This window comes from Rosa chinensis, chromosome 6 (genome assembly GCF_002994745.2).
Source record: "Rosa chinensis cultivar Old Blush chromosome 6, RchiOBHm-V2, whole genome shotgun sequence".
Classification (NCBI taxonomy): Eukaryota; Viridiplantae; Streptophyta; class Magnoliopsida; order Rosales; family Rosaceae; genus Rosa; species Rosa chinensis.
Genome location: NC_037093.1, coordinates 58,063,803 through 58,089,233, shown reverse-complemented (window position 1 = coordinate 58,089,233; position 25,431 = coordinate 58,063,803). Strand labels below are relative to the sequence as shown.

The following is a 25,431-nucleotide window of genomic DNA, read 5'->3' as shown; positions in this document are numbered from 1 at the left end:
GATTTAGAGGCGTGTTTGAAGTTAGCCAATTTCACAGGACGATTAGTTATTAAATAGAGCGAATTACCTCTAGCACTCATAATTGGAACAAAAATTATAAATTAGATTCTTAATTATATGAAAATGTAAAACAAAAATCCAATAAGAATATAGCTAGCGAGCGTCGTTTATGCCACACGGACAAAGACAGAATAGATGGCCACACGGACAGAGACAGAATAGAAGGCGAAGAAGGGGCCGGACTGCTCAGTTGGCTTAGAAGGCAGGGAATTGTTGTGGATTCACCTCTTGCTGACTACATCTCCCAATTCCCACGCATTATAAATTCATGCACGACCCCTCTTTATCTCCTCACTTCATTCAAGCATCACTACTAGCTCTCTCTAGCTTTTGCTTGCTTCACAGAGCTACAGACATATCAGAAAAAGAGAGATGGAAAGCCAGCAACAGAGAATAGGTGTTGGTGAGCGTGGAAGCAAACGCATCTATTCAGCAGATGTCGAGACACCACCACCCTCCGATATCAAACAATTTGATGACCATCATGATGATCCTGAAAATCAGGTCTCCATCTTCATATATACATCTTGTACATAATTTTTCTTGCGCTCTTTTGAATCGTATTAAGTTCATTGATTCTTGTGTACGAGTAACAACAAGCTATCTGACTTCTGAGGTTGTTTCTTGTTATCTACGATTAGAAGCCTGGATGGAGGAAGTTTCTGGCACATGTAGGGCCTGGGTTTCTCGTCTCCTTGGCTTACCTTGACCCCGGCAACTGTAAGTCTTGCTCTGCTTCTCATTTCAGTACTTCTTTTGTACATATATGATCGAGTATATATGTTCTGCTTTTTATGTTTATTGACAAAAAAAAATTTACTTATATGGCATAATCGATCTTACAGTGGAAACTGATCTGCAAGCTGGAGCAAATCACCAATACGAGGTAAAATAAGATCCATATATAAACAGAAGTAAATTAATATGCAGTTGGAACTGGAAAAATCTATATAGGGCCGTGCTTTTCAGCTTTATAAAATTACATCGGATCTTATTTTAAGGACAACGTTACATTAATTAGTCGTAACATAAAATGATATATCAGTTTTCTGAGTTATCTAAGAGAGTATCTTAGATACATCATTTATGGGCTATACCAATTGATATGTCTGACAAATTATTGTTTGGCATGAGGTGTCTGTTTTTTTTTTTTTCTTTTTTAAAAGGGTTTAGAGGAAAAATATAAAATTTAAACCTTGAATTTATGACTAGCCTCTTCTATACCTAACATTGTGCGGTTCGGTCCTAACAAAGATTTCACAATATTTTAAAGGAAACTGAGTCCTAAGAGGCTAAAAGGATCTTTTAACTTGTTTTTACTCAATGTATTGTAAACATGCAAAGGAGAAGGTTAAAGCAGTAGTCTAATATTATATATTGTGCTATATGTTTTGATGATCAGCTACTTTGGGTTATACTCATTGGATTGATCTTCGCTCTCATAATCCAATCTCTGTCAGCAAACCTTGGCGTGAGCACAGGTAACGGCAAAAGCAATGTTATAGAGCTTAAGCAAATAGGTCCAATCGATCTGTTAGGTTTTATGTTAATATTAAACTAAATATTAAAATATAATTTCTATTGTTAAATTTCTCACTTTTACTGGTCATACTCGTTCGTTTTTCTTAAATTTTCAGGCAAACATTTATCTGAATTATGTAAGGCGGAGTACCCACCATTTGTCAAATACTGTCTCTGGTTGCTTGCAGAGGTTGCTGTCATAGCTGCTGATATTCCCGAAGGTAAGCCGTACATATATATATTCAATTCAATTTTATGTGAAATATATAATGGAAAAAACAGAAACGTACAAACTTTGGGTCAATACATAAAGTACAATTGTAATTGGCTTTAATCTGTTCCATGGTTAATTCTTAATTTTGGCATATATGCAGTGATTGGAACAGCGTTTGCTCTAAATATACTGTTCAACATTCCAGTTTGGACTGGAGTACTATTGACTGGTTTCAGTACTCTCCTTCTTCTTGGCCTGCAAAGATATGGGGTAATTAAACTTCAATTAAAAAATTGTATTTTTCATTATCATGCTGTACTTATACAGTTATACCTAATTTGGTCTTATCCTCACAAAGAAGAGAGCTTATTCCTACTTTAGTCCTAGTACATCAAGAAAATATTATTACACAAAATGAATCTTATAATATATTCTATAGTAGCAACTAGTAAGGGACAGTTAGGTCAAATATAATTCTATAAAAACGTTATCCTTTTCTTTTCCTAGTTAATTTCAAGTGAATTAGTCAATTAGATACAACTTTGGCCTTATTGTTTTGAGCCGTTCGTTCTTTGAGCTTGTTATCAGATATCAATAATGAGTTCAATATCATCTTTTATTATTAATCAGTACGTGTACCCTAATTATAGTTTATGGTTAAGATATCTCAGCATGCATAAAAATATATTTAATGTTTGTCGTTGAATTAATATTGGGCAGGTTAGGAAGCTGGAAATGCTGATAGCAGTACTAGTGTTTGTAATGGCAGCCTGTTTCTTTGGTGAAATGGGTTATGTGAAGCCTCCTGCATCCGGTGTGATCGAAGGAATGTTTGTCCCCAAGCTCAGCGGCCAAGGAGCCACCGGAGACGCCATCGCCCTCTTGGGTGCCCTTGTCATGCCGTAAGCACATTTCTCTTATTATATCTAGTAACGATCTTTTTAGTTAGTCAAATATTAGGCATGTTAAGCCATCAAGTTAATTTTCAATCATAACAACCTTTATATTTGTTTAATTTCTCCAGCCACAATCTTTTTCTCCACTCTGCTCTTGTGCTTTCAAGGAAAGTCCCAAACTCTGTCCGTGGCATCAATGTAAGCCCCATAAAAATACCGATGAGCTTTCCTTAATAATCAATTGCACATACTAAACTGTATTAGATTACTAACCTAATGATGTTTGAACTGCAGGATGCATGTCGATATTTCTTGATAGAAAGTGGATTTGCATTATTCATAGCATTTCTAATCAATGTTGCCATTGTCTCTGTGTCGGGAACCGTTTGCCACGGAGATAACCTCTCTGACAAGGATGCTAAAACATGTAGCGATCTGACACTCAATTCTGCTTCTTTTCTTCTCCAGGTGCAACTCGATCTTTCATATATCAATGATTATATACATAACATGTCGTTATATAGATCAAATTGCTAATCTGTTTTTCAAACTCACAGAATGTGTTGGGAAAGTCAAGCAAAGTTATCTATGCTATTGCATTATTAGCCTCAGGACAAAGCTCAACCATTACAGGCACTTACGCAGGACAATTTGTCATGCAGGTTATATATTTGTTTACTTTAATTTACTGCGTACCTACATGTTTATTAGAATATTAGGTGAATGACTTAATTCTGTTTTTCTCATGATGTAAAATTAATGGTGGATTGCAGGGTTTCTTGGACATTAAGATGAGAAAATGGCTTAGAAACCTGATGACTAGGTGCATTGCCATTACACCTAGTCTTGTTGTTTCCATCATCGGTGGGCCTTCAGGAGCAGGGAGACTCATTATCATTGCATCGGTTCGTTATAGTAATTAATTACATATATATAGACAATTAATTTCCTTTTCAGTTTTACATGCATATATAATTATATTTCAGAAAAATAAGGAGCTAACATTTACTGAAATTTGCAGATGATACTATCTTTTGAACTTCCATTTGCTTTGATCCCACTCCTCAAATTTAGCAGTAGCGCTACTAAGATGGGACCTCACAAGAATTCGATCTACGTGAGTAGTTATTTTCTTTATTTAATTATGAGATTCATTGAGCTGAGCTCGAGTATGCACTGTAAATAACTATTAGTTTCATTTCATAAGCTCAAGTTGGTGGGAACGTTAATCTTGTCACTTCGATCATGTGTGTGTGTGTGTGTGTGTATAATGTGAAGCTTACAGATTTTTTACTTAAATCAAGATAAGCTTGTAGGCAACAATATATGTATATCAAGCTATAACAAGTGACGATGTCATCATGTATTCATGTTGGCATTCTTTGAATGCAGATCATTGTGGTATCATGGATTCTAGGGATGGGAATCATTGGAATCAACATCTATTACCTCAGCACAGGCTTTGTGGGCTGGATAATCCACAGCAGTCTCCCCAAAGTTGCAACTGTGTTTATTGGGATCTTGGTGTTTCCCTTAATGGCAGTTTACATCCTTGCAGTCGTTTACTTAACTGTCAGAAAGGACAGTGTTGTAACATTCATTGAGCCAACAAAGAACGACCCAGCGGCCCTGAACCAAATGGAAAGTGGGATCACCAACACGCATGGACCTCCTGTACCTTTCAGAGAGGATTTGGCTGACGTTCCTCTACCAGAATAGAGGGTTATCCAAGATCAGCTAGCTGCACTCCTGCATCTTCAATTAGAGTTGAGATCTAAACCCTTTTATATCAGGGTTTTGTTGCCAATTATATTGTGTTAATTAGAAACAAGTCAAAATGCTCTTAAACAAGTAGCAGAGCTCTTCTCATTTGTTAATAGTGAATGTAGCTTTATGTTGTTCACATGTATTTGAGTATTGGAGAACAATAATTATATTAATGCTTTAGGGAGTCAGAAATTGAGAGAAATTTGCTGTGTGTTCTAATTGATAATAGGGGCCTCTTTATATAGAGGATTACAATGCATAGAGTCTGAATCAGACAAGGAAAGATAATCTCTAGATTCTTTTAATTAAACCTTATTACCACTAGGTCAAGTAACTTAGAGTTTGGGCCAAACACAAATAGAGATATCCTTAAACACTCCCCCTTGTGTTGTCCAAACGCGGTGCTTCTCTCGTTGCCTCGTTAAAAACCTTGCCGAGTAACAAAAACCCAGTGGGACAAAAATAACCTCGGTCGAAGGGGAAAAAGAGCAAAACACACCCTTCACGATTCGAGACGAACATGTAGACATCTCCCCCTGATGTCTGCGCCTCCCCCTGATGACTACGATCATGGGAGTTCAGATAATTTCCGCAAGCCAATTCTTGCCACATGTTTCTCGAACGTGGATTTGGACAATGACTTAGTAAACAAGTCTGCCTCATTGTCCTCAGATCGAACCTGGTTCACTTTGATCTTGAGGAACTTCTGTTGTTGCTGATTATAGAAGAATTTGGGTGATATGTGCTTGGTGTTGTCGCCTTTGATGCAGCCTTGCTTCATTTGTTCAATGCAAACAGCATTATCCTCATAAATGCTCGTTGGCTCATCTGTGGTAGACTTCAAACCACAATTGCTTCGAACATGCGTAACTATGAATCGAAACCATATACATTCACGAACTACTTCGTGAAGAGCAATAATCTCTGCATGATTTGAAGAGGTAGCGACTAAGGTCTGCTTTCTAGACCTCCAAGATATCGCGGTCTTTCCTATAGTGAAAACATAACCAGTTTGGGAGCGACCTTTGTGTGGGTTAGAGAGGTACCCAGCATCAGCCAAACCTTCCAAAACACTTACATCGTTTTGGGGTGGGGAGAGGGAACGTGGTCTACCATATGTGGCGTCCCTCACACTAGATGGGTCTGAATCCATCTTCTCTATATAGGGATAGAACAAGCCCATATCGATCGTACCACTTAGGTATCGAAAGATATCTTTAACACCAGTCCAATGGCGTCGTGTTGGCGCAGAGCTGTATCTAACTAGCAAGTTCACAGCGAATGAGATATCTGGTCTTGTGCATTGTGCTAAGTACAATAATGCGCCTATTGCACTTAGATAAGGCACTTCTTCGTCGTCATCTTTTGGACGGAATGGATCCTTCTTTGGATCAATACTACGGACGACCATTGGGGTGCTTGAAGGCTTAGTCTTGTCAGTGTTGAAACGCTTAAGCATCTTTTCGGTATAAGCTGATTGATGAATCAAGATACCATCTCTACAGTGCTCAAATTCTAAACTGAGGCAAAACCGTGTTTTCCCAAGATCTTTCATCTCAAACTCGGATTTCAAGTGTTCAGTGGTTTCCCTTAACTCTTTAAGGGTGCCAATTATGTTCATGTCATCAACATAAACCGGTACTATTGCAAATCCGGAACTTGTCCTTTTTATGAGCACACATGGGCATAGTTCATTGTTGACATATCCCTTTCCAATCAAGTAGTCACTTAGATGGTTATACCACATCCGTCCGGATTGTTTCAATCCATATAGTGACCGTTTCAATCTAATCGCAAACGCGCTCCGTGGTTTAGAGCCACTTGATTTGGGTAACTGAATTCCATCTGGAATTTTCATGTATATTTCCGTATCTAGATCCCCATATAGATATGCAGTAACCACATCCATAAGCTGCATGTTCAGTTTTTCAGAAACTACCAAGCTGACAAGGTAGTGGAACGTAATGACGTCCATTACAGGAGAATAGGTCTCCTCGTAGTCGATTCCAGGGCGTTGTGAGAAGCCTTGCGCCACAAGGCGAGCTTTGTATCTTACAATCTCGTTTTTCTCATTACGCTTTCTAACGAATACCCATTTGTGACCAACTGGTTTGGTGTTGGGCGGTACTAGTACAACTTTGCCAAATACCTTTCTTTTCGCTAGAGAATCAAGTTCTGCCTGGATCACATCTTTCCATTTTGGCTAATCAGCTCTACGTTGGCATTCATCAACGGAGCGTGGTTTGATGTCATCGGTCTCAATAATCTCACGCACCACTGAATACGTGAATACATCATCAATGATGATGGAGTTTCTTTCCCACGTCCCATGTACACTAGTGTAATTTACAGAGATCTCTAAGTTCTCATGGATAGGTTCTGACATTGAGGCGTCCCCCAATGATGTCTCTTAGACATAACCGTAATCCGGAACATTCTCATGGGACGGATTTTGAGTATCAATGATCAAAGGATTTGTTTGTGCCTCATTCGCTTTCTTTCTAGGGTGAGTATCCTTCGAACCAATTGGTATACCGCATTTCCTTGCGGGACCTGTGACCATAAATGCCACATCATTGCCATGTTGGGCAATGGCGCCATCTCCTGATGTCACAGGAGTGGCGTGATGTCCAGTATTTGGGACATCTATCCTTGCAGGCACGTTTGCAGCAGGTATGTGTGATCTCGTCACTTTGGCAACATCAGAAAACGCATCAGGCAGAGTGTCTGCTACGTTCTGGAGCTCGATTATTCTTCGCACTTCAAGTTCGGACTGTGCGGTATGGGGATCGAGATGAGACATAGTGGGGACAGACCACGACAATTCCTATCGTTCCTGTTGAACATCTGTGTTCTTATCTCCCCCTAATGATAGGAAGATTGTCTCATCAAAGTGACAATCCGCAAATCTAGCGGTAAAGAGATCGCCTGTCAAGGGTTCAAGATAGCGGACAATGGTTGGAGATTCATAGCCAACATAGATGCCCATTCGTCATTGTGGACCTATCTTAGTACGCTGTGGCGGCGTAATAGGCACATAGATGGCACACCCAAAAATGCGTAAATGCGAGATATCAGGCTCGTACCCAGTCACTAGCTGTAACGCAGAGTAAGATTGGGTTGCAGTGGGTCGTAGACGAATTAGTGTCGCTGCATGCAATATTGCATATCCTCAAGCAGAAATAGGGAGATTGGTGAGCATAACCAATGTCCGTGCTATCATCTGTAGTCGTTTGATAGCGGCTTCTGCGAGACCATTTTGGGTATGAACATGGGGAACTGGATGTTCTACATCAATCCCCAGTGATATGCAATAGTCATCGAACGTTTTCGATGTAAACTCCCCAGCATTATCAAGTCGAATTGACTTAATAGGATGGTCAGGGTAGTGAGCCCGTAGACGGATAATCTGGGCGAGGAGTTTAGCATAAGCAGCATTTCGAGTGGACAACATCGCGACATGTGACCAGCGTGTTGACGCATCAACCAATACCATAAAGTATTTAAAAGGTCCGCATGGTGGTTGAATTGGTCCACATATATCTCATTGGATTCTCTGTAAGAACGAAATGAGTATTTTAGGATCCTTTGCATAGGACGGTCTCGGTCCTAATTTCCCAAACTAACAGGCTTTGCAAAATGAGCGAGGGGCCTTAGAAGCAACCAATGAGGATTTTGGTTGGGCCGGAGAGTCTGTAATGCTATTAGAAGCAAAGTGTGTGACTACATCTCCCATTATGGCGTTAGAGCCATGGAAATAGGTTTGTGTGGCGTCATGGACACTAGGAGGAGCAACCATGGCGTCATGCTCATGGTTGGCGCCATTTATGGCGTCATCACTAGGGACAGGGGCGGCCTTTCGGCTGCCCAAGACAGCAGCAGCTCCAGAAGCTGCAATTTTTGCGGTCTTGCTAAGTCCTGGAATCAATTTTTGATTCTTGCTTCTTCTCACTCCGAAGAAAGGATGCCCGTGTGAAGTCTTAAGTATATGGAGCATCATATCACAACCAGGATGTCCTAGTCGGTCATGCCAAAGCCAATATGTGTCTGAATCCAAGAGATCTTCTCTTATGACATTATTGGATTCAATTAATGGTCGAATTGTAGTGACATAAAGTCCACTAGATTGACACATAAGCTTCTCTAAGATGTGCTTTCGTCCGCAATCATTAGAGGTAATGCAAAGGAATTCTATTCCGTTCTCACTATGCGTTTCCGCATGGAATCTATTGGCTCTTATATCTTTAAAGCTTAATAAGGTTCGATTTGCCTTAGGAGCGTAGAGAGCTTCAGTGACTTTAATCAAGGTGCCATTGGGCAAAAGGAATTGGGCCATTCCATGTCCTTGAACTAAACTTGATGGCCCAGCCATCGTAGTCACAGAGGAATATGTAGGCAACATCTCTAAGAATAATTGCCTATGTCGTAGAATGGTGTGCGTAGTCGCACTATCCGCAAGACATTGAAGTTCATCCATTCCTAAAAGAAAATCTCGTAATTAAAAAGGAGTCATAAAGAAAAGAACTCACTTTTATTAATAAGCCAAACGGAATTACATCATCGTTTCTTTAACCAAAGAAAATCTAATCCAATAAACTAGTTAATGCAAAACAATGGTAGTCGTCTAACTCCTTTAGGTAATTCCAATGTAAATGTGACCAGATGAGTAGATAGATGTCGGTGGAGCAAAGCTCGCTTAAGTACCATTTATCTCAAAACCTTCCTAGACATCACATTTTCATTGAGTACGCCTACTTTGAAGAAAGACTAATATCATTGGCATCTACTACAAAAGTAATATGGCAATTGCCTACATCTCTTGGAAAATAAAAAGACTTAATCAAAATCGCCAGTTTCTGGGTCTTGATCCTTGTAGTCTTCCACCCTTAGATCGAGATCTCCATCTTGATCTTCTTGTTCCATGTAATTTGCCTCTCTTGCTTCACGATACATCTTGTATGCGTTTGCAACGTTCTGGGATGCAGTACACTTCTTTACCCAATGTCCACTTGATCCACATCGAAGACAAACATCTTTATGGTCAGGCTCCCTTGATCGAGATCCTTTTGGTGCATGATTTGGACGACTATTACTCTTGGTGGCGTCACCACCATAGCTGGAGGCTCCGCCTCTCTCTCTCTTCACACGTTGACCTCCACGGTTCCGTGCACTCCTCTCTTGGCGATTTCCTTCCTCTTTAGGGTGAGAATATGGACCAGAATGTCCAGAATTGTCCATACTCTTAGGGTTTCGCTCCTTGCATCCTCCCTTGGGGGCGCGACTATAGTTAGACTCCGGAATAGACTTGGTTCCCACGGGTCTAGCGTTATAGTTCTTCACAAGTATGTTGTCGTGCTTTTCAGCTACGTTCATGGTGCCAATAAGCTCATGAAACCTTGTGATATGTCCTGCTTTTACATCAATCCGATAATTCTTTGAAATCATCAGGGCAGAGACGGGGAAGGTAGAGAGAGTCTTCTCGATCAACAATGTATCAGTTATGGCTTAGCCACAAAACTCTATCAGAGACTTGATACGAAGAGCTTCCGAGTTATAATCAAGCACAGACTTGAAATCACAAAAGCGGAGGCTATGCCATCACACTTCTAAATCAGGAAGCAGGGAGTCACGAACGTTGCCAAATCGCTACTCAAGTTCTACCCATAGCTTTCTTGGGTCTTCCTCATTGAGGTATTCACTTTGGAGCACGTCATTCATGTGCCTTGTAATGAGAATGATGGCTTTAGCTTGATTTGCTTCCAAAAGCAGTAGCTTGCTCAATGGAAAGCACGTTCTGACTAGGCTCTTGGATGGCTTCCAGAAGTCCATCAGCCTTAAGATGTTGGCGCACATCTCGGACCCACCTATGGTATCCCGCTCCAGTTGTCTCTAGTGGAACAAAGTTCAACTTGTTCAGGTAACTCATCCTGAAAAACAACACAAGATTAGGGTTAGTTTCTGAGCGAAAAAGGCTACCACAAAAAACTATTAAATTTCTGAGCGTAGTCACTTCTAAGAAATTAGGGATTTTCTAAGCGTAGTCTCTTCCAAGAAAAATTTGATTCCAAGAGGGGTTTTGGATTAGATCGAAACAATGATGTATGTGGTCGATCATTTTTCTTCTCAACAAACTCTAAGTTTGGAGGACTCTACAAGCTCCAAGCTTGGAGTGAGCACGAACCCCCACAGTTCAACTATTGGTCTCCCCTTGAAAGAAGAAAGGGGGGGTAGAAGAAGGGATGTTAGAAGTCCCCGAGAAAAGAAGAAGAAATTGAAAAAAAAAAACTTCAAAAATAGGAACTTTTAGAAAAGATTTACCTTGAAAAGTGGTAGGAAATTCTTGACCGGAAAAAGTTACTGTAGATGGCCGGAAAAGTCGCCGGAAAAAGGTTGACCAGTCGTTGACCTAAGTGTTAACCGGCGTTGACTGCAGGTGCTGACATGGCTCTCTGATGCTGATGTAGCCTGCTGACGTCAGAGGGCTGACTGGACGCTGATGTCAGTGGGCCTGCTTCTGGGCTTGGGCTTGGTGGATCCGCTTCTGCTTCTGGGCCTAGGGTTGACTTGTGGGCTTGGTTGACTGAAGCAAAGGCAGAGGATGCAGGCGGCGGTTCGGTGGTGTAGTTACTTCAGGCGGCCGGTTCGTGTGGTTCTAGGCCGGTTCCTGTGGTGATTTTTCAGCTCCGGTGATCTGGGGTCAGGCTTCAGCTGCTGGTGGAGTTTGGTAGCAGTAAGCAGGGAGGAAGGCTTCGAACCGGGCAGAGAGGATATCGGTATTTCCGAGGGCCGATTCGGGTATTTTCAGGCCGGTTTTGGGGACAGCGCCGCCGGTTCTGGGCTTCTGGAGGTGAGAGCTTCAAGGTGGGCGGCGAAGGTTTCTGTGATTTGAAGGCTATGAATATTAGGTTTCAGGGTTAGGGCTTCGTGCTGATAACGTGTTTTAGGGAGTCAGAAATTGAGAGAAATTTGCTGTGTGTTCTCATTGATAATAGGGGCCTCTTTATATAGAGGATTACAATACATGGAGTCTGAATCATACAAGGAAAGATAAACTCTAGATTCTTCTAATTAAACCCTATTACCACTAGGTCAAGTAACTTAGAGTTTGGGCCAAACACAAATAGAGATATCCTTAAACAATTAAGAAATAATCATAAACAAATTCCATATTGTCCCACTTTTCACAGTTAGATTGCGAAGATGGTATATATAAATAAAATTCAGTTTTTTTTATATATTATTTATTTTTCACTGACTTGATTAATTTGTACCATCCTAGCGTGAGTCAGTTTTGACATATTCCCTTAACGCTTTTTTTTATTTTATCGGGCGGATAAAAAGAATAAATCAACGTTTAGAAACATGAGGTTTTTAATTATATATGTATGTGTACGTAATTGTGGATCAGGTGTATAAAGGGGAAATGAGCATATGAAGACGATCGAAACTTTCAGCATGACGTCCCCGGTTGTGGGAGTCATCCTAAACAGTTCAGTTCCAAATAGTTCAGAGTATCCTAGCTCGTTTCCATGAAGAAGAGGGACGTTGAGGGGTCGTCGATCAGCATGCATGTTGTGGGAGATAGGACTGGGGCGGACACCTATACATGAGACAGAGGTTGAGGGGCGCCTGGGCGTGTGTGAGGTGGCGGGCATGCAGAGAAAATCTTGCAAGGCATAGCTAGGTTACCAGTGAGTTGGTAGTCGTTTATGGACAAACACAAAACAGAAGAAGAAGAAGAAGAAGAAGACTGCTCAATCGTCTTGGAAGGCGGGAATTCGATTTCATTGAGTTCACCACTAATGTGTTTGGTCAATGGGCCGGGGTTTACCACTTGACTGCTACATCTTGAGAATTTTTTTAAAGGGTTTTTGACCATTTACTCCATTTCTGGAGATTTTTTTCCCACTTACCCCATTACCCATTAAGTTTTTTTAATTCTCTTTTACCCAAAACACTCTAAGAAGGTCTTCCCTAATACCCCATTAAGATTTTTGTTTTTGTTTTTGTTTTTTTTAATACCATTTTACCCTCACCTTTTTTTTTTTTTTTTGAAGAATATCAAATCGATATATTAAGAATAACTCAGGCCAGAAAGGACCATTACATAGCCTCCCTCTACCATCTATGGGTAGATAAAGAGTTTGTGGTAAACCACAGCGATACATAGATTAGATCCGATCATTTGACAGTACCCATGCTCACTTATTCAAGAAAGCATATAAACTATGTTACAATGACATGCAAATAGGCTGAGTTCAAAACAAAATAAAACTAAACTTTCTCCTTACCCTTAACACTAGGGCTTGGATGCTTGGTGGGGCAGATCACACTCAGCACTTCTTCAGCATATACTTTCAGAGTCTTGGAAGGATTTTTGTTCTTCGACCCCAAAGGCCTACCTTTCTTCTTTTTGATCAGCTACGACCCCTCCTTCTGGATTGTACCTTCTTTAGGAGCCAAAATTCCTCCTGGAACTTCAATCAAGCCTAGAGATTTAGCCAAGAATTTGGTATGGAACTCTGGAACTTTCAACTTCTTTGAAATTCCTGATATACTCTCTGATGCTTCACCAAGCCAAAGATTGAGCTTCTTTGGGGAGGAGAAGGGAGAGGCTGGCCTATTTCTCTTCAAATCTGCCGGTGTTTCCTCAAAAGGTACCAATGCTAGGGCATTCGTACTAGTACCCTCAGTACGAGTAGTGGCAGCATGATTCTCCATATTTCCATTGCATATAACTATCGGCTTCCTAGGCTTATTGCCTTCACCAGAACCAAACAGGTTTCGCACCACAGAAGGTAAGATCGGTGTTTGCACACCCTGGAACTTGAACGCACCATTGACAAACTTGTTTTCAGCAAAACCCATAAATGACTTTGGTAGAGGGAGACGCACCTGCTCCTCTTCCTCAGACTGCTTGCATGGTGAGCCTACCTGACAAACACCTTGGGTATGGTAAATTAGGTTGCACTTCTTGCACTTACCAATCAAATTTTCGAAGAAGAATTCGATCTCTGCTACAATGCCAGGAGCGAGTTTGAGAGTCATCTTGTTAAAGAAGGGTTTAGAGATGTCGTGTGCTACCCGAACCCTAATCTTTCCAGTGTGATCGAATAGCTTTTGATCTATTTCCTGGTATGTTCCCGCCATATAGGCCACGTTCATGATGGTCCTCTTCTCTTCCAGTGCTGGTGGGATGTTATTGATTTTTACCCAAAAGTATAGGGTTTCCAACAAGATCAACTGAGGCACAGCAAGACCATCGTAGGTTTGCATGATCACAGGCGCCTTTGATTGAAGGAGAAGACATACATGTTGGAAGGATTATCTTGTACCTTGAAGGATCCATCCAGTACCCAGATTCTTCTAAAATGGCATTGCAGATCTGCAATGTTGCATGGTTTCCTCGTCAAAGGACGCGCCAACAAGAAAGCTTGAGATCCCCGTGTCGTGGATCCTCCAGCCATGTGGGAGATATCAATAACGTTGCCTCCGGCCAGAGCCAGAGAGGTAGCAAAGGTGGCTGTGACATCCTCAATGGAGGCCATGAGGTTGTTGGAGGAGGGCGCCGAAAGCTCGATGCTAGGGTTTCTGTGTTTTGAGAGCGCGGCAGGGAGGCAACGCATTAGGATTACTGATTAATCACTTCCTTGGGGCATTTTACATTCACCTTTGTTACTTAGAGAGAGAGAGAGAGAGAGAAAAAAAGAGAGAAAATGGAAGAAAGAGAAACCATAGGGAACTTTGCGGAGCCCGGTCACCGGTTGCCGGATTCCGGCCAATTTTTTCTTGATTCCGGCTACCGGTCCCCTGCCGCCGCCCACCAGACTTTTCTGAAAACCTCACCGGAAAGATTTATTGACCCCTAATAGACGTCTATTGCTATTGCCCCCCAATAGGACTTTCAGTCACCAAAATGGGAACTAATCTCCCTAAATTTAGACAAATAAAACTTTGATTACAGAAAAAATAACAAGGAGATTACATCAATTCAAAACGTCTATTGCCCTCTAATAAATCTTTAACAGGACTCTATTGCCCCAATAGAACCTCTCTTTTTTTCATTTTTCTTTCATTTTGGGCTTATGAACCAATTTACTGCAAAAAAAAAAAAGAAAATTTGATTTGGGCACCCAGAAAATGCTCTGGGCACCCAAGTCTTCTACCTTTTCTCCCTTTGCCGGTTGCAGACCTAGACTGTGAGACGTGAAGAGATGGACGCCTCATAAACCAAGTTCCATCTGATCCATCTATCTGTTACTTTATTTTGCAAAGTTCTAATTCAAAATACAATTGAATTCATCAAATTAATTGGAAAGTTGCATGGTGGATCGAGTTGGATACACCATCCCTTCACACCAGTCTTAACCCCAAGGACGAACTGTTGGCGTCGCCGGAGAGACCACTGCGTAGTAGGCGTTGTCATTAGAGGAGGATCGGCAGAGCTGGCCAGTCTTGACCCTAAGGAGAGCAAATGGTATCGGAGCTCCGGCGTCGTCCAAGAGAGCCCTGGCTTTGTCGCGTGTCTGCTTCACCAGGTACAAGGTGAACAAGGCTTTGATTCTGATTTTCAGAGCTCGCGGGTGAGCACTTGGGTTTCAGAGAATTTCGATCACGCCTTGGTGGATTGCGCTCGAAGCTCCGCTGTCTGTGACTTGGCCAGGAGGTTCTCGATAAACGCTGCCGAGTTGACTCGAACCTCTATCGAATTGTGGAACAGAAGACCGGCCAGGAACTCGACCCGGTTTGGGTTCGACGCCACTGCAGCACAGTCGGACTCCGAGAGAGAGAGTTTTCTCCGATCTGCTTAGGAGGATGAGAGAGAGAGAGAGAGAGAGAGAGAGAGAGAGAGAGAGAGAGAGAGAGAGTACTAGTAGCTGTAGTTATTTAATTAGAAAGTGGGCAGAATAGTCATTTCAATTTAAATTGAGTTAGTGGGAATAAAAATCTGTTATTGGGGTAAGTGAGATAACTTTGGCTCATTTTGGGGCTTTTGGTCAGGGACTCTTTTTAAAAGGGTGCTGCTATTGCCACCCTACTATTTTCTTAGTTCACCCTACAAACATTTGAATTATAGAAAAACTATATTACCCAAGTACAAAATGACTAATAAGTACACTGATTTTCTAAAATCCAAATCTGTAAGAAAAATAAATAGATAACCAATTAATTAAATACAAAAACTACTTAATTCCTCATTGGATAACAATAATCTTCATATTCTCCACCCAAATTTGAATTTATTACTATTTTTTTTTTCTTTTTGTTGCATCCTCATCGTTAATTCGTTATTCAATTCACAAAACAATTAATGTTTACTTCATCAAAATCTTTGCAATACCCTTTGTGAACAGCGAAAGTAAAATTTAAAACACGAAAAAAAAAATTAATCTTTTTTTTCATTGCTCATAGTTGTTAACTTACTAACGTTTGACATAGATTAACATAGAGGAACATCGAAACAAAACAAAAAAATTACTTAGAAAACTTGAATATGTTTTAGTGTTTTTATTGGTATAAATTAAATAATAGCTTTTTCTTAAAAAATATTTTTTAATTGGATATGTCATATAAGGATACTCTTGGAAAAAGAAATGGGTTAGATAAGTAATTTTAATAATTGAAATTAAAATGTAGGGTGTAATGAGTAAGTAGGGTAAACAAATAAAATAGTAGGGTGGCAATAGCCGTACCCTATTTTAAAATGACCTATTTTGGGCTTTTAAGTTGATTTTTGACCATATTTTTTAAAACAGATGAAAAATAATCATATATAAAGATATAAAGTCTTAATTACCCTAAACTCCAATCGCTCTAATGGTCAAATTTTTCCCTTTCACTTATTTTTTGAATTTTTGAGGAATTATTCTAGTCTTAGAGTACCAAATGCCACGTGGTGGTCTCAACTAATAATATCACTCGAATTTGGTGGGGACCATGCAGAGGGTGAAAAAAAATTAAATAAAGATACCAATCAGAAATAACTTCAAGTCATATGGGTCAATATATCACGTGGTGCGTGTATTATGGTCCGGGACCATTTTATAATTTATCTGAATTTTTAGCTTGTCATTAACTGCACCGAAATCACTTCCGTATATAACCTCTATATTTGGATTGATGCAATGGTAATATTTGATCAATCAATATATTGGCCACTGTACTTATATATATATATATATATATATATATATATATATATAATGTCTCGACCTAGCAGAGCTCTGCTAGGGTTGGGAGAGCGCCGCCTTGGGGTTTGGCCTCTCTGTACCTCTCTCCGTCATGTATGGAGTACAACTACGGCGTCTCTTTTGGGATCGCCCAAATCAAGGCAGGGTTTTGCCGTGTCTTCTCTTTCGCAGGTTTCTCCTGCGCCATCGTGGCTCATAGGACTGGGGACCTGGTCTTTTCTGGAGCGATTGCCTTGTGCGGTGCAGCACTGTGCAATCTCAGGGGTGCCATCAAGTTTTGGTGGCTCGCCTAGGCCACGGCTTGCGCGGCTCAAAGGATCTGAGATGCAGGCAGATCTGGTTCAAGCATGGCAGTTGCGATTGACTGGTTGGGTTTTGCACAGGTCGGGTCAGATTCTGTTCAAGTCCCTTCATGGTTGTTTTCCGGCTGACCGGCGTCTACTGGTATGGGGGCAAAGTCAACTTGCGATTCCAATTCCATTTTGCTCGTCTATTTTCTAGGTTGACGATGTTGGGCTCAATCTTTTGGTCCCTCGTCATCAGTTGGATGGAGACATGGTGGGGCGGCGCTTTGGAATTACAGTCAGCTTTTTTCAGGATTTTGGCAGTTTCCGACATCGGCGCAGCTTGGGTGCAGGTGTCAGGGGCAGCAAAGTCAACGGTTCTGTTGTCTTGGTTGCCAGGGCTAATCCTAAGAGCTGTTGGGCCTTGCTTTGGTTTTCTGATTTGGGCTTAGGACTTAATGGAATGCCTAGGGCTGCAGCATGTGGTCCATGTGGGCGTCTTCAGTTTTGGAACTGGATTTGGGATCCCGGTGGCTTTTTTATAAAAATTTGGGATCCAGGACGGTTTTTGTCTAGATACCTAATTTTTTATTGGGATTAGTACCCGCGAGGAACTGACAGGATTATTGGTTTGAGGTTGTCAGCGAGTCTACTGATGGATTCTGTAGAAAAATTTTATTATCAGTTTCTTATTAGTTTACTCACTCCTGAGCTTCACTCAATAGGTTGTGTGATATTGCGTTTAGCGGTGTCTCTTTCTGACGGCCCTACAGGGGCGGGTCACTGTGTAATATTGCTTCTTCCATATTGAATAAATATGTCTGACCTCCTTCAACTCAAAAAAAAAAAAAATATATATATATATATATATATATGTGTGTGTGTGTGTGTGTTCATTATTTTGCACCTTCCATTGACCGAAGCACATACATCTGGCTAGACCAAAAGATATATTATATTATTATATATACATGTGTGTGTGTTTCTGTGTGTGGTAGATTATGTTTCCAAACAAAAGTAAGATCTCTTCCTAAGTTTATTAAGGTAGTCCTTGAAGATGCACATTGATTTTCAAATGTATCGTAAGGATGTGTATGTTTGGTGGGTGCACAACTTTTCATTTAGGAGGTCACGTATTCAAGTCCCATCAAGATTCAAGAGTGCGATGGGGTGAGCTTTAAAAAAATAAAAAAATAAAAACAAATGTATCTTAATTAAAAGGAAAAAAAAATTTGGAAGACGACTTCGCTTTGGTTAAAAAGATTCAACACAAGATTCACTCATTCTTCTTAAGATGAGATTGCTTATTCTTCGAAACATGATTGAACATTCACGTAACAAGGCCAACAAGGCAACATGATTTTTCTTTATGGCTTTTTTTTTTTTTTTTAGAAGATCTAGAATCCATTAATAACCAAAAAAATTACAAGTCATTGAAATAACCGGTTGTGGTATCAACACCACGACACATATTCCTACCCAGATCTATAGTTATGGGTCCGTCACTAATAGTAACATCCATGAACCAAAAAAGTCCAACCCCTAACCAGTTTTTACGCCTATCACCCCAGGCTACAAAGAACGATAACCAATCCCGAGTGTCACGATACGAACTCGTCACCAACATCCAGACAAACCACTCCACCCTCTTCCACACCGTGTCCATAAACCGCCAGACCACGTGCAAGGGAAATCCACCTTTCCGTTGATAACCAAACAGCATCAAAATTGTAACATATTGCTCCCGGGAATAACGCCAACCAAATGGCACAACTACAAAACCACCATGACTCCCAAACCCTAGCTCAGTTGAGTAGGGACTTATTGATACTAACCAAAAAACTAAACCAAAAAAGAAAACCCTAAAGTAAGCCAAACGAAGACTACTGAGACCCAGAATCATGTCCCAAAGAGCCGCCACGGTATCCCTGCTAGCACACATTCTCAGATCGATACACTCATCTGAGATGTCTCCCACATCAAGACTAATCTGTGTGAGTCCAGTCAAGCCGCCACGAGAACTCCACCCCCAACCCAACGCATCTGTAAGCCTCCACCGCTGCCAAAATTCCCACCTGGACTCCAGAACTACACAGAGCCTCCAACCCCAATAGCACAGCCGACCACCGTCGATCCACCAACCAAAACCCATCTGCACAATCATCACATGCCAACCACCAAACCCATCACAAATCAGAACCAATGTGGGATTCCCCGTCGATCTGAAACACTCTGATCAAGTGTCGACGGAGCAACCCAGCCTAACGATCGCCGCGACAAGATTGCCATCGACTTCCGAACCAGATCGGAACAACCAACAGTGATATCGCCGCCACTCCCCAAGGCAACAAGCCATAGGTAACCATCGCTGCATCCCCTCAACCTCCCGTCCGGCAGCATCCACCACACACCGGCGAAGCCAGAGGCTCTCACTGCAGTTGGGGCGCCGCCGGACGAGAACCACCAACCACGAACGAGAGAACCCAAACTTTGAGAGAACCCTAGAGCTCCGAGAGAGACGGGGTGAAAAATTTAACGAGTCAATCTCTCGCACCAAACAAAGGCTATCGTAATTCTCACATCAGATAAGCATCTCCATTGGACAGAATTATTAAAGATCCCAAACAATAAATAATCGTTGACCCAAAAACGAAATAAGAGCATTTTGGTTGACAATAATCTTTTAGCATTCACCTCGATAGGTTGGGAAAAGCAGGCAACCACGCTAGAGAAAGAAAAAAAATTAATGAGGGAGAGTTCTTTTGTCACTGAGAGATTAGGTTGGATAACTAGGGTTTGATAGAAATTTGATTAGGGTAGTTATGACATTGTATCTCTCTATATGGTTACTTTTCAACTATTTTATTAAAACATGGTTAGAAATCAATTTGAAGACCTAAAAGGGGTTTTTTTTTTTTTTTTTTTAATTTCTCAAAATTACTCATAAGTGTTGTTTTAAAACTTTTACCAGTTTTTCGAAATCTTTCTTTCAAATAAAAAAACAAAACTATAACATTTATGTCCCAGTTTCGAATATGTTCACAGTTGCAAATTTGTTGAGATAATAATCTTTTATTTTCCTAATTGGAATATATGCCCATAAATGGATCATGTGGGGGTCAATCAACTCCACAAATTACTATCCAATTTATGTATTTAGTTGCCTTCAGTATGGCCTTCATCACTCCTCCTTAAAGAAAATTAAAGTTTCCTTGATCCTCATAAGTGATTGAATATCCAATTTAAGAGAAATTAGGTTGATTTCTTGCAATGTTTATGTGATTTTCTTATAATGACAGACCCTTAATTGTTGGGAACACCAAAAATTTAGTTATTTAGGTATTCGATCATCATTCAAAAACCTATCCTACTGGCCAGAGATAAATAAAAAAGAAAAGATAAGAAAAGAAATAACCAGCCCAAAGAAAAAAAGAATACCATAAGAAAAAGGCCAAAAAGAGAAGAGTGGAATTCTATACACAGACGTTTATCTTGTCGTCTGACCTAAAGACTACTTTGGTATTATTCTCTCTTTCTTTTCTTCGTCTATTATGGCAATTGTTCGATAAGATATATAGAAAGATCGAGCAGCGATTTCTGAATCTGCTTTCATTTCAGTATATATTCTCATTTCTGTAGTTCTCATTTATTTGAGTTGTCTTGAAATTAATGTTTGGGGTTTTTATTGAGATTTTCAACGGTAGAACAATACGCGGTTTTAGGGTTTCGAATACTTTGTTTCTGGTTCTTCTAGGGTTTGTGTTATACGATCGGAGCTTTTTCAAGGGTTTGTTAAATTATTGTTTATAGTCGAAGTTTTGAGGTTTTCATTTGTTCTTTCTCTTTATAGGTTCTTTTTCTTTCTTGGATCAGAATATCATGGGCCGTGGTGGTGGAAAACTGAACATGCAACTCATTGCCGATGAGAGATCTCGCAGAATTACCTTCCAAAAGAGAAAGAAGGGCATTCTCAAGAAAGCTTATGAGTTTTCAACCCTTTGCGGTGTAGATATGTGCTTGATAATCTACGGCCCAAAACAGTCTGATCGGCGACCTACTGAACTCCACACCTGGCCACAAAATCCAGATGAGGTTAATCGCATTATTGGCAAATTTAAGCTCAATAACAAACCAGCCACCAAAACCTACAACTTGTCCGATTGGTTGCATGAGCAAAAGGTCAAGATGGATGCTAAAATCTCCAAACTGAGGAGTGATATGTATGAGGCCAAGTACCCTACATGGGACGACCGCATCAATGATTTTTCAGAACATCAACTGGAAGAGCTTGTACATGTGTTGGATCAAAAGATTGAATCCGGGAAGAGAACACTAAATAATGTGAGGGCACCACCAAAATTGCTGCTAGGTGGAAACCATGTTGCTGATGTAACTAGCCAAAAGCTCTATAATCACATGCAAGATTATGCGCACTACCTTGGTGAGTATGAGGACCAAAAGCCTAGCTATGTGAGTATGATGGATATGCAAATGCCCTTCTCAATTGATCAGCCTACTAGCTATTCTCAAACGCTTCAATATGATTCAGAATTGAATTCGATGATGACTAATCCGTTGATGGGATATCCGAGCACTTACTATGATCCAAGTGGAGCAAGTCAGATGATCCAGTCTCCTGCCGAGAATAATCCGAATATGATGATGTTCAATAGCGTTCCAAGTTCCTCAGTGAGCCACTATGCCCAACTAATACAGAAGCCTATGTCGTACACGCAATACCCGATGAATATTTCGACTATTTCATCACAACTGGGAAATTCTCAAGTAAAAGATCGTGAAGATGATGATCTGATCCATAACAAGATGGTTTGATGAAATTTTTTATTAATTTACTTTTAAGTTTGATTGATCAAGTTCTGATGTGCTAGAATTCAAGATTTTTACTTCAGTTTACTGCAACTATGAACTATCAAGACTTTAATATGAAGTTACTCGGTTTAGTTTTTGGGATACAGTAGTTAGGCATATTCTGTATCTCTCTTGAATAATTTAATTGGTTCATTACATGGGTCTAAGTAATTTAATAGCTTCTTCATACTTGAAGAGTTAAAAAAGTCTTTGGGATCTTGTAAGATCATTGTGATTATCTAGCTTCTTTGATGCGAGGAACTTTACAAACTGCGTTGGTTAATCTCAACTGATTTCTCTAGTTTTCTCAAACGGGTTGTGTATCTCTCAGCCTCATCGATCACTTATTACCTACTTACCTGAAAAAATGAAGATCGAATAACAGGTTACGCACGCCAACATGCAGAGAAGAATTAAAAATGGAGATGAAACTCCACCCACAGAACGTCACTGCGTATTGAGATAATATACCACATAAGCTACGGTTGTTTCATACATAACTAGGTTTATGCAAATTTTCAGCCAATTTGATGATCGTTAAGGCATCCAAAACTGCAATTTACCATTATAAACACGAACGGTTCTGGTTCGACAGATTCAGTACATTCGTGTAAATTGCAGTTTTGGATGCCTTAACGATCACCAATTTGGCTGAAAATTTGCAGAAGTGATCTATACATTAGGACTTAAAAACTGAATGGTTAAGATGTAAAAATATAATGTAAAAGTTGGCCTAATGTCTATCCCTATAAAAAGACCAAAAAAAGAGATCCCTTAGTAGAAGCCCTCTATATATATATATATATATATATATATATAGACACACACACGTTGGCGCATTTTCTGTATATACACACACACAATACAGAATGACTCAAATGCAAGTTGGGCTGCTGGGCTCATTATATTATATTATATCAACATACAAAGATCTAACAGTTTTAATTTACCAATAAGTTTAAGCTTAACCAAGACAATTCAATTAGGTATTATAAATAAACATGCATGTATTCGTTTTTCCTTAATAGTTTAATATATTACACACAGCACTACGACACTGATTTCTTGTTCTTGTTATCATGCTTACAGCGACTTCAATTGCATCAAGGGTCAAGACAAACCGGCCAAACAATTGTCTTTCTGTTGCAGAGGAATCTGGCTAGAGCTGTACGCACTGAAATGATAACATGCATCAACAATAAAGTTAACATGCATGCAACTACCTTAATTGCTTCTGCTGATGTTAAATAATGGCCTAATGGGCCAGTTGATCGATCGTATAAGCCACCACGGATCATCATTATCCTGGCAAATCATCTTCATCGGGAAACAATTAATGAAGTAATTAACTGAGTTGCGACCCCAATAGATTATATATATATATATATATATATATATATATATATTCAAATTCCTATATAAACTTCTAGCTAGCTAGCTATGAACCATTCATCAAATTCAGAGCTAATTTATTTCGTGTATCCAAAATGTGGTCCTTAATGCTCCAAACACTACCCATCAAAGCTCTTCCTCTTTCAGCTTATCTCCTCCTCTTAATCCTAGTGGTTCACTTTTGGAAGAGTTCCAAATTAGGCAAAAGCCAAGTCCTCAAGTCACCCCCAGGGCCATGGAAGCTGCCTATTCTAGGAAATTTGCTTCAGTTGGCTGGTCATCCACTGCCACACTACCCATTGAGAGACCTAGCCAAGAAATATGGACCCATTATGCACCTGAAACTAGGTCAGTCGGAGGCTATTATAATTTCATCCCGCAAAGCAGCCCTAGAGGTGTTGAAGACGCATGAGATCACTTTTGCTCAGAGGCCTCTGGTTTTGCAAGTCGAAACCATCAACTTCGGCCGAGGAAGCATTGCCTTTGCTCCTTATGGAGATTTCTGGAGAGAGGTGCGCAAGATTTGTGTTTCCGAATTATTAAGCGTTAAGCATGTGCAGGCATTTCGGTCCATAAGAGAAGAAGAGGTAAAGAACTTTGTTGAATCCATTTCCTCCTCATCATCAAAATCATCAGCCATAAATTTCAGCGAGGAGAGCTTGCTCTTGACCAACGGCATAATATCGAGGGCAGCATTTGGAAACAAGTGCAAATATCAAAAGGAGTTCCTAGCAGTGCTCGATGAAGCACTGAAACTCGGTGGAGGGTTTGACATACCTGATTTGTTTCCTTCACTTCGGTTTCTTTGTTTCATTACTGGGACCATACCCGCGATGAGAAAGATGCGAGACAAGATTGGAGTAGCACTTGACAGTATCATCGATGATCATAAGAGGAAAAGATCATTGAAGGATGATAAACCAGCAGGAGCTGATCATGATGATGAAGAGGAGGAAGATCTAGTCGACGTACTTCTAAAACTCCAGGAGTCAAGTAATGATTTCAAGTTGACAACTGGTCAAATCAAAGATGTCGTTATGGTATGTAATCGTGGATAATGTTAGGTTGATATGCATTGTTACTACATTAATAACCTAGCTAGCTAAAACGATCTTAAATGCATGAAAAAAATATGGATCCAAAAATATATACTATTGAGATCTCTCTATTCTAAATAGTTGATTAAGATCTATGAACAAGTTCCTTATACTCGGATATATATCATGCAGGAAATCTTCGTGGCGGGGAGTGAGACATCAGCTACAACCCTAGAATGGGCGATGTCGGAGTTGCTGAGAAACCCAAGAGTAATGAAGAAGGCCCAATCTGAGGTGCGACAATCAGTACTCCTTACAAGTGAACGAAAGAAATCAACAATAGAAGATACGACGTCTGACAATGTTCATCACAAATTGGATTACTTGAGATCAATTGTGAAAGAAACCCTGCGGTTGCACCCTCCTACTCCCTTGCTTTCAAGAGAATCAAGGGAAAGATGCGAAGTCGATGGATATGAATTACCTGCTAAGACGAAAGCAATCATCAATGTATGGGCACTGGCAAGAGATCCAGAACAATGGGGGGATGATGCTGATTCCTTTAAGCCAGAGAGGTTCCTCCATGACTCTATGACTGCCAAAATCGACTTCAGAGGGAATAACTTTGAGCTCTTACCCTTTGGGGCCGGTCGAAGAATATGTCCGGGCATGTCATTTGCCAATGCAGTGATTGAGCCAACTCTTTTCCAATTGCTCTACCGCTTTGATTGGGAACTGGCTGATGGGATAAAACCAGATGAACTAGACATGACTGAGAGTTGGGGAGCAACATGCAGGAAAAGGGATGATTTGTACGTCATTGCCACCCCTCATTTCCTTGATTCAATGACCAAGTCCTAGAAATAGGCGTCTCCTAATGGCACATGAGATCTGGGTCAGTGTGTGATTGTGTGGGTAACTATAGCGGTATAGCCTACTTGAGCCTATTATTAGGGTGTTGTGGTGTTTGTTTTTCCTTTAAGTTGTACGAGTTTTTCCTCAAGTTGTACGAGTTTTTATTGAGTTTTTCCTTCAAGTTGCATGAGTTTTTCCTTCAATAAACTGGGACAAAAAGTAATGTGACAACTAAATTGGTATGGACATTTTGCATACATCTAAAATCATCATCCTGCTCAGGCATACCAAGCTTATGGACTCACTGCGAAGTGAGTTTAGGAAGTAAATCTAATCTCTTCTGAA

At 40.3% G+C, this 25,431-nt stretch overlaps 3 protein-coding genes across 3 annotated transcripts; all 3 read left to right on the top strand.

The window, feature by feature from the left end:
* The first annotated feature begins 228 nt into the window (after positions 1-228).
* On the top strand, positions 229-4,625 carry LOC112173059 (metal transporter Nramp5). Its single transcript, XM_024310603.2, has 13 exons — positions 229-564; positions 702-780; positions 906-946; positions 1,463-1,541; positions 1,698-1,802; positions 1,956-2,065; positions 2,516-2,697; positions 2,820-2,889; positions 2,986-3,159; positions 3,249-3,353; positions 3,465-3,596; positions 3,713-3,808; positions 4,084-4,625. The coding sequence occupies exons 1-13, from the start codon at positions 433-435 to the stop codon at positions 4,408-4,410; spliced, it is 1,632 nt and encodes a 543-aa protein (XP_024166371.1). The 5' UTR covers positions 229-432; the 3' UTR covers positions 4,411-4,625.
* A 16,195-nt stretch (positions 4,626-20,820) lies between these two features.
* LOC112171653 (agamous-like MADS-box protein AGL82) lies at positions 20,821-21,766 on the top strand. Its single transcript, XM_024308803.2, has one exon. It carries the CDS (start codon positions 20,840-20,842, stop codon positions 21,764-21,766), a length of 927 nt encoding a protein of 308 aa, XP_024164571.2. The 5' UTR covers positions 20,821-20,839.
* Positions 21,767-24,122: 2,356 nt separating this feature from the next.
* Positions 24,123-25,092, top strand: LOC112170451 (desmethyl-deoxy-podophyllotoxin synthase). Its single transcript, XM_024307746.2, has 2 exons — positions 24,123-24,234; positions 24,424-25,092. The coding sequence occupies exons 1-2, from the start codon at positions 24,232-24,234 to the stop codon at positions 25,090-25,092; spliced, it is 672 nt and encodes a 223-aa protein (XP_024163514.2). The 5' UTR covers positions 24,123-24,231.
* The last annotated feature ends 339 nt before the right edge of the window (positions 25,093-25,431 follow it).